The sequence below is a fragment of the Heptranchias perlo genome, unplaced genomic scaffold, assembly GCF_035084215.1.
Source record: "Heptranchias perlo isolate sHepPer1 unplaced genomic scaffold, sHepPer1.hap1 HAP1_SCAFFOLD_1475, whole genome shotgun sequence".
NCBI lineage: Eukaryota > Metazoa > Chordata > Chondrichthyes > Hexanchiformes > Hexanchidae > Heptranchias > Heptranchias perlo.
In genome coordinates this window covers 1-14,583 of record NW_027138728.1, presented here as the reverse complement: position 1 = coordinate 14,583, position 14,583 = coordinate 1, and the positions used below count along the sequence as shown (strand labels likewise).

Genomic DNA, 14,583 nt, shown 5'->3' with positions numbered 1-14,583 from the left:
GTACTGAGGGAGCGCCGCACTGTCGGAGGGTCAGTACTGAGGGAGCGCCGCACTGTCGGAGGGTCGGTACGGAGGGAGCGCCGCACTGTCGGAGGGTCCGTACCGAGGGAGCGCCGCACTGTCGGAGGGTCAGTACCGAGGGAGCGCCGCTCTGTCGGAGGGTCAGTACCGAGGGAGCGCCGCTCTGTCGGAGGGTCAGTACCGAGGGAGCGCCGCACTGTCGGAGGGTCAGTACCGAGGGAGCGCCGCACTGTCGGAGGGTCAGTACCGAGGGAGCGCCGCACTGTCGGAGGGTCAGTACTGAGGGAGCGCCGCACTGTCGGAGGGTCAGTACCGAGGGAGCGCCGCACTGTCGGAGGGTCAGTACTGAGGGAGCGCCGCACTGTCGGAGGGTCAGTACTGAGGGAACGCCGCACTGTCGGAGGGTCAGTACTGAGGGAGCGCCGCACTGTCGGAGGGTCAGTACTGAGGGAGGGCCGCACTGTCGGAGGGTCAGTACCGAGGGAGCGCCGCACTGTCGGAGGGTCAGTACCGAGGGAGCGCCGCACTGTCGGAGGGTCAGTACCGAGGGAGCGCCGCACTGTCGGAGGGGCAGTACCGAGGGAGCGCCGCACTGTCGGAGGGGCAGTACTGAGGGAACGCCGCACTGTCGGAGGGGCAGTACTGAGGGAGCGCCGCACTGTCGGAGGGTCAGTACCGAGGGAGGGCCGCACTGTCGGAGGGTCAGTACCGAGGGAGCGCCGCACTGTCGGAGGGGCAGTACTGAGAGGTGCCTCCAGCTGCCCGGGCCCCGAGCTCTGGAATTCCCTCCCTAAACCTCTCCGCCTCTCTCTCTCCTCCTTCAAGACGCTCCTTAAAACCTCCCTCTTTGTCCGAGCTTTTGGTCACCTGTCCCTAATATCTCATGTGGCTCGGTGTTAAATTTCTGATTGATAATCGCACCTGTGAAGCGTCTCGGGGAGGTTTTACTACGTTAAGGGTGCCGCATTAATGGGATTAATTGGTGTTGGTCTGACTTTGACCCCGGGGGTTTGTCTCTCTCTTGTTTCAGGCCCTCGTCAGGCTGTGCCCACGTTCTCTCCCAGCCCGGCCACTGCCCCGTAACCTCACTCGCCTGGTCTCCCAAGGGAGGATTGCTCCTGTCCGCATCTCCAGTTGATACTTCTATGATGGTAAGATGCAGACCGTCAGGGTGAGGGTCAGCACGCACTGCGTGTGTGTTATTGTACCTGTAACGGATGTGTTTCCTGATGAGGTATTGACCTGTTCCCCTCTCCCCAGGTCTGGGATGTGTCCACAGAGATCTGTGTACCTTTACAGCGAGTTGGAGGAGGAGGGGTCACTTACCTGGCCTGGTCACCTGATGGCAGCAGAGTTCTGGCAGCAACTCCGTCTTCTGTTTTCAGGTGAGTGTCTGAATGGAGTGGGGATGGGAGGTACGGGCTGCGTATTGTCTCTGGGTACCTACCGCTGGAGAGGGTACCCCTGTCCGTCTCCCACCCCACTCCCGTCCGTTCCCTCGTCCCCCCGTCCCCCCCCGTACGTGGAGTGTCTGTCTGGGAATGATGTTGTGATGTTACAATCAGGACGGTGTTAAGTTACGTCCCCCTCTGACTCGCTGGGTCCCCCAGTGATCAGCTCTGTGTGTGACATTGTACCTCTCCCCCTCCAGTGTACGTGGGGTCACAGTGTGAAGGGAGAGACCCCCTGCAGGGTCTGAGTGTGACCCTCTCCCCCTCCAGTGTACGTGGGGTCACAGTGTGAAGGGAGAGGCCCCCTGCAGGGTCTGAGTGTGACCCTCTCCCCCTCCAGTGTACGTGGGGTCACAGTGTGAAGGGAGAGGCCCCCTGCAGAGTCTGAGTGTGACCCTCTCCCCCTCCAGTGTACGTGGGGTCACAGTGTGAAGGGAGAGGCCCCCTGCAGAGTCTGAGTGTGACCCTCTCCCCCTCCAGTGTCCGTGGGGTCACAGTGTGAAGGGAGAGGCCCCCTGCAGGGTCTGAGTGTGACCCTCTCCCCCTCCAGTGTACGTGGGGTCACAGTGTGAAGGGAGAGACCCCCTGCAGGGTCTGAGTGTGACCCTCTCCCCCTCCAGTGTACGTGGGGTCACAGTGTGACGGGAGAGGCCCCCCTCAGGGTCTGGGTAGTGGACTCACTTCCTCTGTGAGCCTTGTGCTGTTGATCTGAGTGTGGTTTGTGTGCGGGGATTATTATTTAAACAGAGAGAATCCGATTGGGAGGAGGGGCTCAGTACAGATTCCACCAGCATCGGTCAGGATCACCTCCCCAGCAGCCGTTGTGACAGTCCTGCACGAGTCCTTGCACCAGAGTGTGAACACGTGCCCATTTTATCTCCTCTGTCTCAGGGTGTGGGAGACTCGCACGTGGACCTGCGAACGGTGGCCGACTCTGCGCGGCAGGTGCCAGGTATGTCTCGCTCGCGGTCAACATCGTCTCGCTCACGGTCACCATCGTCTCACTCGCAGTCACCATCGTCACCCAGAGACTGCAACACCTTCCGCCCTGCGCCACGGAATATAGATACACGCCCGTACCCGGGGTCAGACACGGGATGCAGATACACGCCCGTACCCGGGGTCAGACACGGGATACAGATACACGCCCGTACCCGGGGTCAGACACGGGATGCAGATACACGCCCGTACCCGGGGTCAGACACGGGATACAGATACACGCCCGTACCCGGGGTCAGACACGGGATACAGATACACGCCCGTACCCGGGGTCAGACACGGGATAGAGATACACGCCCGTACCCGGGGTCAGACACGGGATACAGATACACGCCCGTACCCGGGGTCAGACACGGGATAGAGATACACGCCCGTACCCGGGGTCAGACACGGGACACAGATACACGCCCGTACCCGGGGTCAGACACGGGATACAGATACACGCCCGTACCCGGGGTCAGACACGGGACACAGATACACGCCCGTACCCGGGGTCAGACACGGGACACAGATACACGCCCGTACCCGGGGTCAGACACGGGATACAGATACACGCCCGTACCCGGGGTCAGACACGGGATACAGATACACGCCCGTACCCGGGGTCAGACGCGGGATACAGATACACGCCCGTACCCGGGGTCAGACACGGGATACAGATACACGCCCGTACCCGGGGTCAGGCGCGGGATCCAGATACACGCCCGTACCCGGGGTCAAACGCGGGATACAGATACACGCCCGTACCCGGGGTCAGACGCGGGATACAGATACACGCCCGTACCCGGGGTCAGACGCGGGATACAGATACACGCCCGTACCCGGGGTCAGACACGGGATACAGATACACGCCCGTACCTGGGGTCAGACACGGGATACAGATACACGCCCGTACCCGGGGTCAGACACGGGATACAGATACACGCCCGTACCCGGGGTCAGACACGGGATACAGATACACGCCCGTACCCGGGGTCAGACACGGGATACAGATACACGCCCGTACCCGGGGTCAGACACGGGATAGAGATACACGCCCGTACCCGGGGTCAGACACGGGATAGAGATACACGCCCGTACCCGGGGTCAGACACGGGATACAGATACACGCCCGTACCCGGGGTCAGACACGGGATAGAGATACACGCCCGTACCCGGGGTCAGACACGGGATACAGATACACGCCCGTACCCGGGGTCAGACACGGGATACAGATACACGCCCGTACCCGGGGTCAGACACGGGACACAGATACACGCCCGTACCCGGGGTCAGACACGGGATACAGATACACGCCCGTACCCGGGGTCAGACACGGGATACAGATACACGCCCGTACCCGGGGTCAGACACGGGACACAGATACACGCCCGTACCCGGGGTCAGACATGGGATACAGATACACGCCCGTACCCGGGGTCAGACACGGGATACAGATACACGCCCGTACCCGGGGTCAGACACGGGATACAGATACACGCCCGTACCCGGGGTCAGACACGGGACAGAGTTACACGCCCGTACCCGGGGTCAGACACGGGATAGAGATACACGCCCGTACCCGGGGTCAGACACGGGATGCAGATACACGCCCGTACCCGGGGTCAGACACGGGATACAGATACACGCCCGTACCCGGGGTCAGACGCGGGATACAGATACACGCCCGTACCCGGGGTCAGACGCGGGATACAGATACACGACCGTACCCGGGGTCAGACACGGGATACAGATACACGCCCGTACCCGGGGTCAGACACGGGATACAGATACACGCCCGTACCCGGGGTCAGACACGGGATAGAGATACACGCCCGTACCCGGGGTCAGACATGGGATACAGATACACGCCCGTACCCGGGGTCAGACGCGGGATCCAGATACACGCCCGTACCCGGGGTCAGACACGGGATACAGATACACGCCCGTACCCGGGGTCAGACACGGGATACAGATACACGCCCGTACCCGGGGTCAGACACGGGATACAGATACACGCCCGTACCCGGGGTCAGACACGGGATACAGATACACGCCCGTACCCGGGGTCAGACACGGGATACAGATACACGCCCGTACCCGGGGTCAGACACTGGATACAGATACACGCCCGTACCCGGGGTCAGACGCGGGATACAGATACACGCCCGTACCCGGGGTCAGACGCGGGATCCAGATACACGCCCGTACCCGGGGTCAGACACGGGATACAGATACACGCCCGTACCCGGGGTCAGACACGGGATAGAGATACACGCCCGTACCCGGGGTCAGACACGGGACAGAGTTACACGCCCGTACCCGGGGTCAGACACCGGACAGAGATACACGCCCGTACCCGGGGTCAGACACGGGATACAGATACACGCCCGTACCCGGGGTCAGACACGGGATACAGATACACGCCCGTACCCGGGGTCAGACACGGGATAGAGATACACGCCCGTACCCGGGGTCAGGCACGGGATACAGATACACGCCCGTACCCGGGGTCAGACACTGGATACAGATACACGCCCGTACCCGGGGTCAGACACGGGATACAGATACACGCCCGTACCCGGGGTCAGACACGGGATACAGATACACGCCCGTACCCGGGGTCAGACACGGGATACAGATACACGCCCGTACCCGGGGTCAGACACGGGATACAGATACACGCCCGTACCCGGGGTCAGACACGGGATACAGATACACGCCCGTACCCGGGGTCAGACACGGGATACAGATACACGCCCGTACCCGGGGTCAGACACGGGATACAGATACACGCCCGTACCCGGGGTCAGACACGGGATACAGATACACGCCCGTACCCGGGGTCAGACACGGGATACAGATACACGCCCGTACCCGGGGTCAGACACGGGATACAGATACACGCCCGTACCCGGGGTCAGACACGGGATACAGATACACGCCCGTACCCGGGGTCAGACACGGGACAGAGTTACACGCCCGTACCCGGGGTCAGACACGGGACAGAGATACACGCCCGTACCCGGGGTCAGACACGGGATAGAGATACACGCCCGTACCCGGGGTCAGACACGGGATACAGATACACGCCCGTACCCGGGGTCAGACACGGGATACAGATACACGCCCGTACCCGGGGTCAGACATTGGATACAGATACACGCCCGTACCCGGGGTCAGGCACGGGATACAGATACACGCCCGTACCCGGGGTCAGACACGGGATACAGATACACGCCCGTACCCGGGGTCAGACACGGGATAGAGATACACGCCCGTACCCGGGGTCAGACACGGGATAGAGATACATGCCCGTACCCGGGGTCAGAGACGGGATACGGATACACGCCCGTACCCGGGGTCAGACACGGGATACAGATACACGCCCGTACCCGGGGTCAGACACGGGATAGAGATACACGCCCGTACCCGGGGTCAGACACGGGATAGAGATACACGCCCGTACCCGGGGTCAGACACGGGATACAGATACACGCCCGTACCCGGGGTCAGACACGGGATACAGATACACGCCCGTACCCGGGGTCAGACACGGGATACAGATACACGCCCGTACCCGGGGTCAGACACGGGATACAGATACACGCCCGTACCCGGGGTCAGACACGGGATACAGATACACGCCCGTACCCGGGGTCAGACATGGGATACAGATACACGCCCGTACCCGGGGTCAGACACGGGATATAGATACACGCCCGTACCCGGGGTCAGACACGGGATACAGATACACGCCCGTACCCGGGGTCAGACACGGGATACAGATACATGCCCGTACCCGGGGTCAGACACGGGATACAGATACACGCCCGTACCCGGGGTCAGACACGGGATACAGATACACGCCCGTACCCGGGGTCAGACACGGGATAGAGATACACGCCCGTACCCGGGGTCAGACACGGGATCCAGATACACGCCCGTACCCGGGGTCAGACACGGGATACAGATACACGCCCGTACCCGGGGTCAGACACGGGATACAGATACACGCCCGTACCCGGGGTCAGACACGGGATCCAGATACACGCCCGTACCCGGGGTCAGACACGGGATACAGATACACGCCCGTACCCGGGGTCAGACACGGGATACAGATACACGCCCGTACCCGGGGTCAGACACGGGATACAGATACACGCCCGTACCCGGGGTCAGACACGGGATACAGATACACGCCCGTACCCGGGGTCAGACACGGGATTTGGATAGAGGAGATGGTGACGGTGAGAGGGGGCCGGGACGGAGAGTGGGGTCAGTGAGAGGGGGTGGTGACAGGGGGAGGGGATTGTGACGGGAGGGGAGGGTGGCGAGGGGTGGGTGATGGGAGGGGGGTGATGGTGGGAGGGGATTGGAATGGGGTTGGGAGGAGGGCCGTGTGATGGGGGGATGGTGATGGGGGGTGGGGGAGGGCCGTGTGATGGTGGGGATGGGGATGGGGGAGGGCCGTGTGATGGGGGGATGGGGATGGGGGAGGGCCGTGTGATGGTGAGGGGAGCGGGTGATGGTGAGGGGAGCGGGTGATGGTGAGGGGAGCGGGTGATGGGGAGGGGACGGGGAGACGTTGCCTGCTGCCTGCCGATCCTGCCGCTGACTCTCTGCCATTCTGTTCTCAGACGGGTTGCTGGAGCCCTGATGGGACACGTTTGCTGTTCACAGTCCAGGGCGAATCAGTGATCTACCTCCTGACATTCTCGGACACAGGTGAGTTTGGATCTTGCTGTGTGCTGCAGAGACACAGTCCCAGGTTTCATGATGTCGACCTGTGTGGGATTGGTCTGCGTATTAAACGGGTTGGATGGGGCGGGCGTGAGGCAAGATGATGGCCCCGTACCCCCCACCCCCCCGGACAATGGACCTGTCCCCGATGGGCCCGTCTTCCCCCCCCCCCCTCCCCACTTCAATGTGCCAGCCTTTTTTAAAATTTATTTATTCGTTCATGGGATGTGGGCGTCGCTGGCGAGGCCGGCATTTATTGCCCATCCCTAATTGCCCCTTGAGAAGGTGGTGGTGAGCCGCCTTCTTGAACCGCTGCAGTCCGTGTGGTGAAGGTTCTCCCACAGTGCCGTTAGGGAGGGAGTTCCAGGATTTTGACCCAGCGACGATGAACGAACGGTGATATATTTCCAAGTCGGGATGGTGTGTGATCTGGAGGGGAACGTGCAGGTGGTGTTGTTCCCATGTGCCTGCTGCTCTTGTCCTTCTAGGTGGTAGAGGTCGCGGGTTTGGGAGGTGCTGTCGAAGAAGTCTTGGCGAGTTGCTGCAGTGCATCCTGTGGATGGTACACACTGCAGCCACTGTGCGCCGGTGGTGAAGGGAGTGAATGTTTAGGGTGGTGGATGGGGTGCCAATCAAGCGGGCTGCTTTGTCCTGGATGGTGTCGAGCTTCTTGAGTGTTGTTGGAGCTGCACTCATCCAAGCAAGTGGAGAGTATTCCATTGAATGTCAAGGGGAGGTGGTTAGACTCTCTCTTGTTGGAGATGGTCATTGCCTGGCACTTATCTGGCGCGAATGTTACTTGCCACTTATGAGCCCAAGCCTGGATGTTGTCCAGGTCTTGCTGCATGCGGGCTCGGACTGCTTCATTATTTGAGGGGTTGCGAATGGAACTGAACACTGTGCAATCATCAGCGAACATCCCCATTTCTGACCTTATGATGGAGGGAAGGTCATTGATGAAGCAGCTGAAGATGGTTGGGCCGAGGACACTGCCCTGAGGAACTCCTGCAGCAATGTCCTGGGGCTGAGATGATTGGCCTCCAACAACCACCACCATCTTCCTTTGTGCTAGGTATGACTCCAGACATTGGAGAGATTTCCCCCTGATTCCCATTGACTTCAATTTTACTCGGGCTCCTTGGTGCCACACTCGGTCAAATGCTGTCTTGATGTCAAGGGCAGTCACTCTCACCTCACCTCTGGAATTCAGCTCTTTTGTCCATGTTTGGACCAAGGCTGTAATGAGGTCTGGAGCCGAGTGGTCCTGGCGGAACCCAAACTGAGCATCGGTGAGCAGGTTATTGGTGAGTAAGTGCCGCTTGATAGCACTGTCGACGACACCTTCCATCACTTTGCTGATGATTGAGAGTAGACTGATGGGGCGGTAATTGGCCGGATTGGATTTGTCCTGCTTTTTGTGGACACGACATACCTGGGCAATTTTCCACATTGTCGGGTAGATGCCAGTGTTGTAGCTGTACAGGAACAGCTTGGCTAGAGGTGCAGCTAGTTCTGGAGCACAAGTCTTCAGCACTGCAGCTGGGATGTTGTCGGGGCCCATAGCCTTTGCTGTATCCAGTGCACTCAGCCGTTTCTTGATATCACGTGGAGTGAATCGAATTGGCTGAAGACTGGCTTCCGTGATGGTGGGGATATCGGGAGGAGGCTGAGATGGATCATCCACTCGACACTTCTGGCTGAAGATGGTTGCAAATGCTTCAGACTTGTCTTTTGCACTCACGTGCTGGACTCCGCCATCATTGAGGATGGGGATGTTTACAGAGCCTCCTCCTCCCGTTAGTTGTTTAATTGTCCACCACCATTCACGACTGGATGTGGCAGGACTGCAGAGCTTTGATCTGATCCGTTGGTTGTGGAATCGCTTAGCTCTGTCTATAGCATGTTGCTTCCGCTGTTTAGCATGCATGTAGTCCTGAGTTGTAGCTTCACCAGGTTGGCACCTCATTTTTTGGTACGCCTGGTGCTGCTCCTGGCATGCTCTTCTACACTCCCTCATTGAACCAGGGTTGATCCCCTGGCTTGTTGGTAATGGTAGAGTGAGGAATATGCCGGGCCATGAGGTTACAGATTGTGCTGGAATACAATTCTGCTGCTGCTGATGGCCCACAGCGCCTCATGGATGCCCAGTTTTGAGCTGCTAGATCTGTTCTGAATCTATCCCATTTAGCACGGTGGTAGTGCCACACAACACGTTGGATGGTGTCCTCAGTGCGAAGACGGGACTTCATCTCCACGAGGACTGTGCGGTGGTCACTCCTACCAATACTGTCATGGACAGATGCATCTGCGACAGATAGATTGGTGAGGACGAGGTCAAGTAAGTTTTTCCCTCGTGTTGGTTCGCTCACCACCTGCTGCAGGCCCAGTCTGGCAGCTATGTCCTTCAGGACTCGGCAGCTCGGTCAGTAGTGGTGCTACCGAGCCACTCTTGGTGATGGACATTGAAGTCCCCCACCCAGAGTACATTCTGTGCGCTTGCTCTCCTCAGTGCTTCCTCCAAGTGGTGCTCAACATGGAGGAGGACTGATTCGTCAGCTGAGGGAGGACGGTAGGTGGTAATCAGCAGGAGGTTTCCTTGCCCATGTTTGACCTGATGCCATGAGATTTCATGGGGTCCAGAGTCAATGTCGAGGACTCCCAGGGCCACTCCCTCCTGACTGTATATCACTGTACCACCACCTCTGGTGGGTCTGTCCTGCCGGTGGACAGGACATACCCAGGGATGGTGATGGAAGAGTCTGGACGTTGGCTGAAAGATATGATTCTGTGAGTATGGCTATGTCAGGCTGTTGCTTGACTAGTCTGTGGGACAGCTCTCCCAATTTTGGCACAAGTCCCCAGATGTTAGTAAGGAGGACCTTGCAGGGTCGACTGGGCTTGGTGTTTTGCCGTTGTCGTGTCCGGTGCCGAGTGGTCCGATGCCGGTGGTCCGTCCGGTTTTATTCTTGTACGACTTTTCGTAGCGAGATTTTACAACTGAGTGTCTCGCTGGGCCATTTCAGAGGGCGATTAAGATCAACCACATTGCTGTGGGTCTGGAGTCACATATAGCCAGACCGGGTAAGGACGGCAGGTTTCCTTCCCTAAAGGACATTAGTGAACCAGATGGGTTTTTACGACAATCTGATCGTTTCATGGCCATCATCACTGATACTAGAATTTTAATTCCAGATTTTTAATTAATTAATTGAATTTAAATTCGCCAGCTGCCGTGGCGGAATTTGAACTCATGACTCCGGATTTTAGTCCAGGCCTCGGGATTACCAGCCCAATAACATAACCACTATGCTACCCTTAGCCTCCTTCCCCCCGCCCTCCCCACTCCGATGGGCCCGTCTCCCCCCCCCGCCCTCCCCACTCCGATGGGCCCGTCTCCCCCCCCCCGCCCTCCCCACTCCGATGGGCCCGTCTCTCCCCTCCCCTCGATGGACCCGACCCCCCACCCATTCCAGTGACTAACTGTCCCTTTTCCTGTGTTCAGGTGAGATGTTGGCGACAGGAGGCAGCTCCAAGACGGCTTCCATCTGTGCAGATTTATCCAAGACCACGTTTGAATGTGGCGATGAAGAGATCAGGTGGGTCCGGTCCCCCTCACTCCCTCACACCAGGCATCTGCCAGCTCTGTGATAGGCCATGCAGGCTGTCGTATGGTCAGTATCACTGGGGGGGGGTGGGGATTCGTCCCCTCCCCACATTGATGATATTCTGTAACTGGACTCTTCCCCCGCCCCTCCTGCCCTCTCCCCTGTCCGACCGGCTCCCTCTCTCCCCCGCGCTCTCCCTCTCCCCCCCGCGCTCTCCCTCTCTCCCCCCGCGCTCTCCCTCTCTCCCCCCGCGCTCTCCCTCTCTCCCCCCGCGCTCTCCCTCTCTCCCCCGCGCTCTCCCTCTCTCCCCCCGCGCTCTCCCTCTCTCCCCCCGCGCTCTCCCTCTCTCCCCCCGCGCTCTCCCTCTCTCCCCCCGCGCTCTCCCTCTCTCCCCCCGCGCTCTCCCTCTCTCCCCCCGCGCTCTCCCTCTCTCCCCCCCGCGCTCTCCCTCTCTCCCCCGCGCTCTCCTCTCTCCCCCCGCGCTCTCCCTCTCTCCCCCCGCGCTCTCCCTCTCTCCCCCCGCGCTCTCCCTCTCTCCCCCCGCGCTCTCCCTCTCTCCCCCGCGCTCTCCCTCTCTCCCCCCGCGCTCTCCCTCTCTCCCCCCGCGCTCTCCCTCTCTCCCCCCGCGCTCTCCCTCTCCTCCCCCCGCGCTCTCCCTCTCTCCCCCCGCGCTCTCCCTCTCTCCCCCCGCGCTCTCCCTCCGCGCTCTCCCTCCGCGCTCTCCCTCTCTCCCCCCGCGCTCTCCCTCTCTCCCCCCGCGCTCTCCCTCGCTCTCCCTCTCTCCCCCCGCCTCTCCCTCTCTCCCCCCGCGCTCTCCTCTCTCCCCCCGCGCTCTCCCTCTCTCCCCCCGCGCTCTCCCTCCGCGCTCTCCCTCTGCGCTCTCCCTCTCTCCCCCGCGCTCTCCCTCTCTCCCCCGCGCTCTCCCTCTCTCCCCCCGCGCTCTCCCTCTCTCCCCCGCGCTCTCCCTCTCTCCCCCCGCGCTCTCCCTCTCTCCCGCCGCGCTCTCCCTCTCTCCCCCCCGCGCTCTCCCTCTCTCCGCCGCGCTCTCCCTCTCCCCCCCCCGCGCTCTCCCTCTCTCCCCCCCGCGCTCTCCCTCTCTCCCCCCCCGCGCTCTCCCTCTCTCCCCCCCGCGCTCTCCCTCTCTCCCCCCCCGCGCTCTCCCTCTCTTCCCCCCCGCGCTCTCCCTCTCTCCCCCCCCGCGCTCTCCCTCTCTCCCCCCCCGCGCTCTCCCTCTCTCCCCCCCCGCGCTCTCCCTCTCTCCCCCCCGCGCTCTCCCTCTCTCCCCCCCCGCGCTCTCCCTCTCTCCCCCCGCGCTCTCCCTCTCTCCCCCCGCGCTCTCCCTCTCTCCCCCCGCGCTCTCCCTCTCTCCCTCCCTCTCCCCCCGCGCTCTCCCTCCCTCTCCCCCCGCGCTCTCCCTCCCTCTCCCCCCGCGCTCTCCCTCCCTCTCCCGCGCTCTCCCTCTCTCCCCCCCGCGCTCTCCCTCTCTCCCCCCCGCGCTCTCCCTCTCTCCCCCCCGCGCTCTCCCTCTCTCCCCCCGCGCTCTCCCTCTCTCTCCCCCCGCGCTCTCCCTCTCTCCCGCCGCGCTCTCCCTCTCTCCCGCCGCGCTCTCCCTCTCTCCCCCCGCGCTCTCCCTCTCTCCCCCGCGCTCTCCCTCTCTCCCCCCCGCGCTCTCCTCTCTCCCCCCCGCGCTCTCCCTCTCTCCCCCCCGCGCTCTCCCTCTCTCCCCCCCGCGCTCTCCCTCTCTCTCCCCCGCGCTCTCCTCTCTCCCGCCGCGCTCTCCCTCTCTCCCCCCGCGCTCTCCTCTCTCCCCCCCGCGCTCTCCCTCTCTCCCCCCCGCGCTCTCCCTCTCTCCCCCCCGCGCTCTCCCTCTCTCCCCCCCGCGCTCTCCCTCTCCCCCCCCCGCGCTCTCCTCTCTTCCCCCCGCGCTCTCCCTCTCTCTCCCCCACCCCGCTCTCCCTCTCTCCCCCCCGCGCTCTCCCTCTCTCCCCCCGCGCTCTCCCTCTCTTCCCCCCCGCGCTCTCCCTCTCTTCCCCCCCGCGCTCTCCCTCTCTCTCCCCCCGCGCTCTCCCTCTCTTCCCCCCCCGCGCTCTCCTCTCTTCCCCCCGCGTCTCCTCTCTTCCCCCCGCGCTCTCCCTCTCTTCCCCCCCGCGCTCTCCCTCTCTTCCCCCCCGCGCTCTCCCTCTCTTCCCCCCGCGCTCTCCCTCTCTCCCCCCCCCGCGCTCTCCCTCTCTTCCCCCCGCGCTCTCCCTCTCCCCCCCCGCGCTCTCCCTCTCTCCCCCCGCGCTCTCCCTCTCCCCCCCGCGCTCTCCCTCTCTCTCCCCCCGCGCTCTCCCTCTCTCCCCCCCCGCGCTCTCCCTCTCTCTCCCCCCGCGCTCTCCCTCTCTTCCCCCGCGCTCTCCCTCTCTCTCCCCCCGCGCTCTCCCTCTCTCTCCCCCCGCGCTCTCCCTCTCTCCCCCCCCCCGCGCTCTCCCTCTCCCCCCCCCCGCGCTCTCCCTCTCTCCCCCGCGCTCTCCCTCTCTCCCCCCCGCGCTCTCCCTCTCTCCCCCCCGCGCTCTCCCTCTCTCTCCCCCCGCGCTCTCCCTCTCTCTCCCCCCGCGCTCTCCCTCTCTCCCCCCCCCCGCGCTCTCCCTCTCCCCCCCCCCGCGCTCTCCCTCTCTCCCCCCCGCGCTCTCCCTCTCTCTCCCCCCCCGCGCTCTCCCTCTCCCCCCCGCGCTCTCCCTCTCTCCCCCCCGCGCTCTCCCTCTCTCCCCCCCGCGCTCTCCCTCTCTCCCCCCCCCGCGCTCTCCTCTCCCCCCCCCCCCGCGCTCTCCCTCTCTCTCCCCCCCGCGCTCTCCCTCTCTCTCCCCCCCCCCGCGCTCTCCTCTCTCCCCCCCCGCGCTCTCCTCTCCCCCCCCCCCCCGCGCTCTCCCTCTCTCTCCCCCGCGCTCTCCCTCTCTCTCCCCCCCGCGCTCTCCCTCTCTCCCCCCGCGCTCTCCCTCTCTCCCCCCCCGCGCTCTCCCTCTCTCCCCCCCCGCGCTCTCCTCTCTCCCCCGCGCTCTCCCTCTCTCTCCCCCCCGCGCTCTCCTCTCCCCCCCCGCGCTCTCCCTCTCTCCCCCGCGCTCTCCCTCTCTCCCCCCCCCCGCGCTCTCCCTCTCTCCCCCCCCCCGCTCTCCCTCTCTCTCCCCCCCGCGCTCTCCTCTCTCCCCCCCGCGCTCTCCCTCTCTCCCCCCCCCCCGCTCTCCCTCTCTCCCCCCCCGCGCTCTCCTCTCTCCCCCCCGCGCTCTCCTCTCCCCCCCCCCGCTCTCCCCCCCCCCCGCGCTCTCCCTCTCCCCCCGCGCTCTCACCTCTCTCCCCCGCGCTCCATCCCTCTCTCCCCCCCCGCGCTCTCCCTCCTCACCCCCGCGCTCTCTCTCTCTCCCCCCCCGCGCTCTCCCTCTCTCCTCCCCCCCCCCGCGCTCTCCCTCCTCTCCCCCCGCTCTCCCTCTCTCCCCCCCCGCTCTCCCTCTCTCCCCCCCGCGCTCTCCCTCTCTCCCCCCCGCGCTCTCCCTCTCTCCCCCCCCCCGCGCTCTCCCTCTCTCCCCCCCCCCCGCGCTCTCCTCTCTCTCCCCCCCGCGCTCTCCCTCTCTCCCCCCCCCCGCGCTCTCCCTCTCTCTCCCCCCCCCGCGCTCTCCCTCTCTCCCCCCCGCGCTCTCCCTCTCTCTCCCCCCCCGCGCTCTCCCTCTCCCCCCCGCGCTCTCCCTCTCTCCCCCCCCCCCGCCTCTCTCCTCTCCTCTCCCCCCCCCCGCGCTCTCCCTCTCTTCCCCCCA

At 63.6% G+C, this 14,583-nt stretch overlaps 1 protein-coding gene across 2 annotated transcripts in view; it reads left to right on the top strand.

Moving 5' to 3' along the window:
• Window positions 1–10,858, top strand: part of LOC137309115 (aladin-like) — a 29,110-nt gene extending 18,252 nt beyond the window's left edge. For both annotated transcript variants that reach the window (XM_067977404.1, XM_067977403.1), the window contains 5 exons: window positions 1,052–1,172; window positions 1,282–1,406; window positions 2,364–2,424; window positions 7,091–7,178; window positions 10,696–10,858. In XM_067977404.1, coding sequence (XP_067833505.1) covers window positions 1,052–1,172; window positions 1,282–1,406; window positions 2,364–2,424; window positions 7,091–7,178; window positions 10,696–10,841 — 541 coding nt within the window. In that variant the 3' untranslated portion in view covers window positions 10,842–10,858. The remainder of the gene's footprint in view (window positions 1–1,051; window positions 1,173–1,281; window positions 1,407–2,363; window positions 2,425–7,090; window positions 7,179–10,695) is intronic.
• The last annotated feature ends 3,725 nt before the right edge of the window (window positions 10,859–14,583 follow it).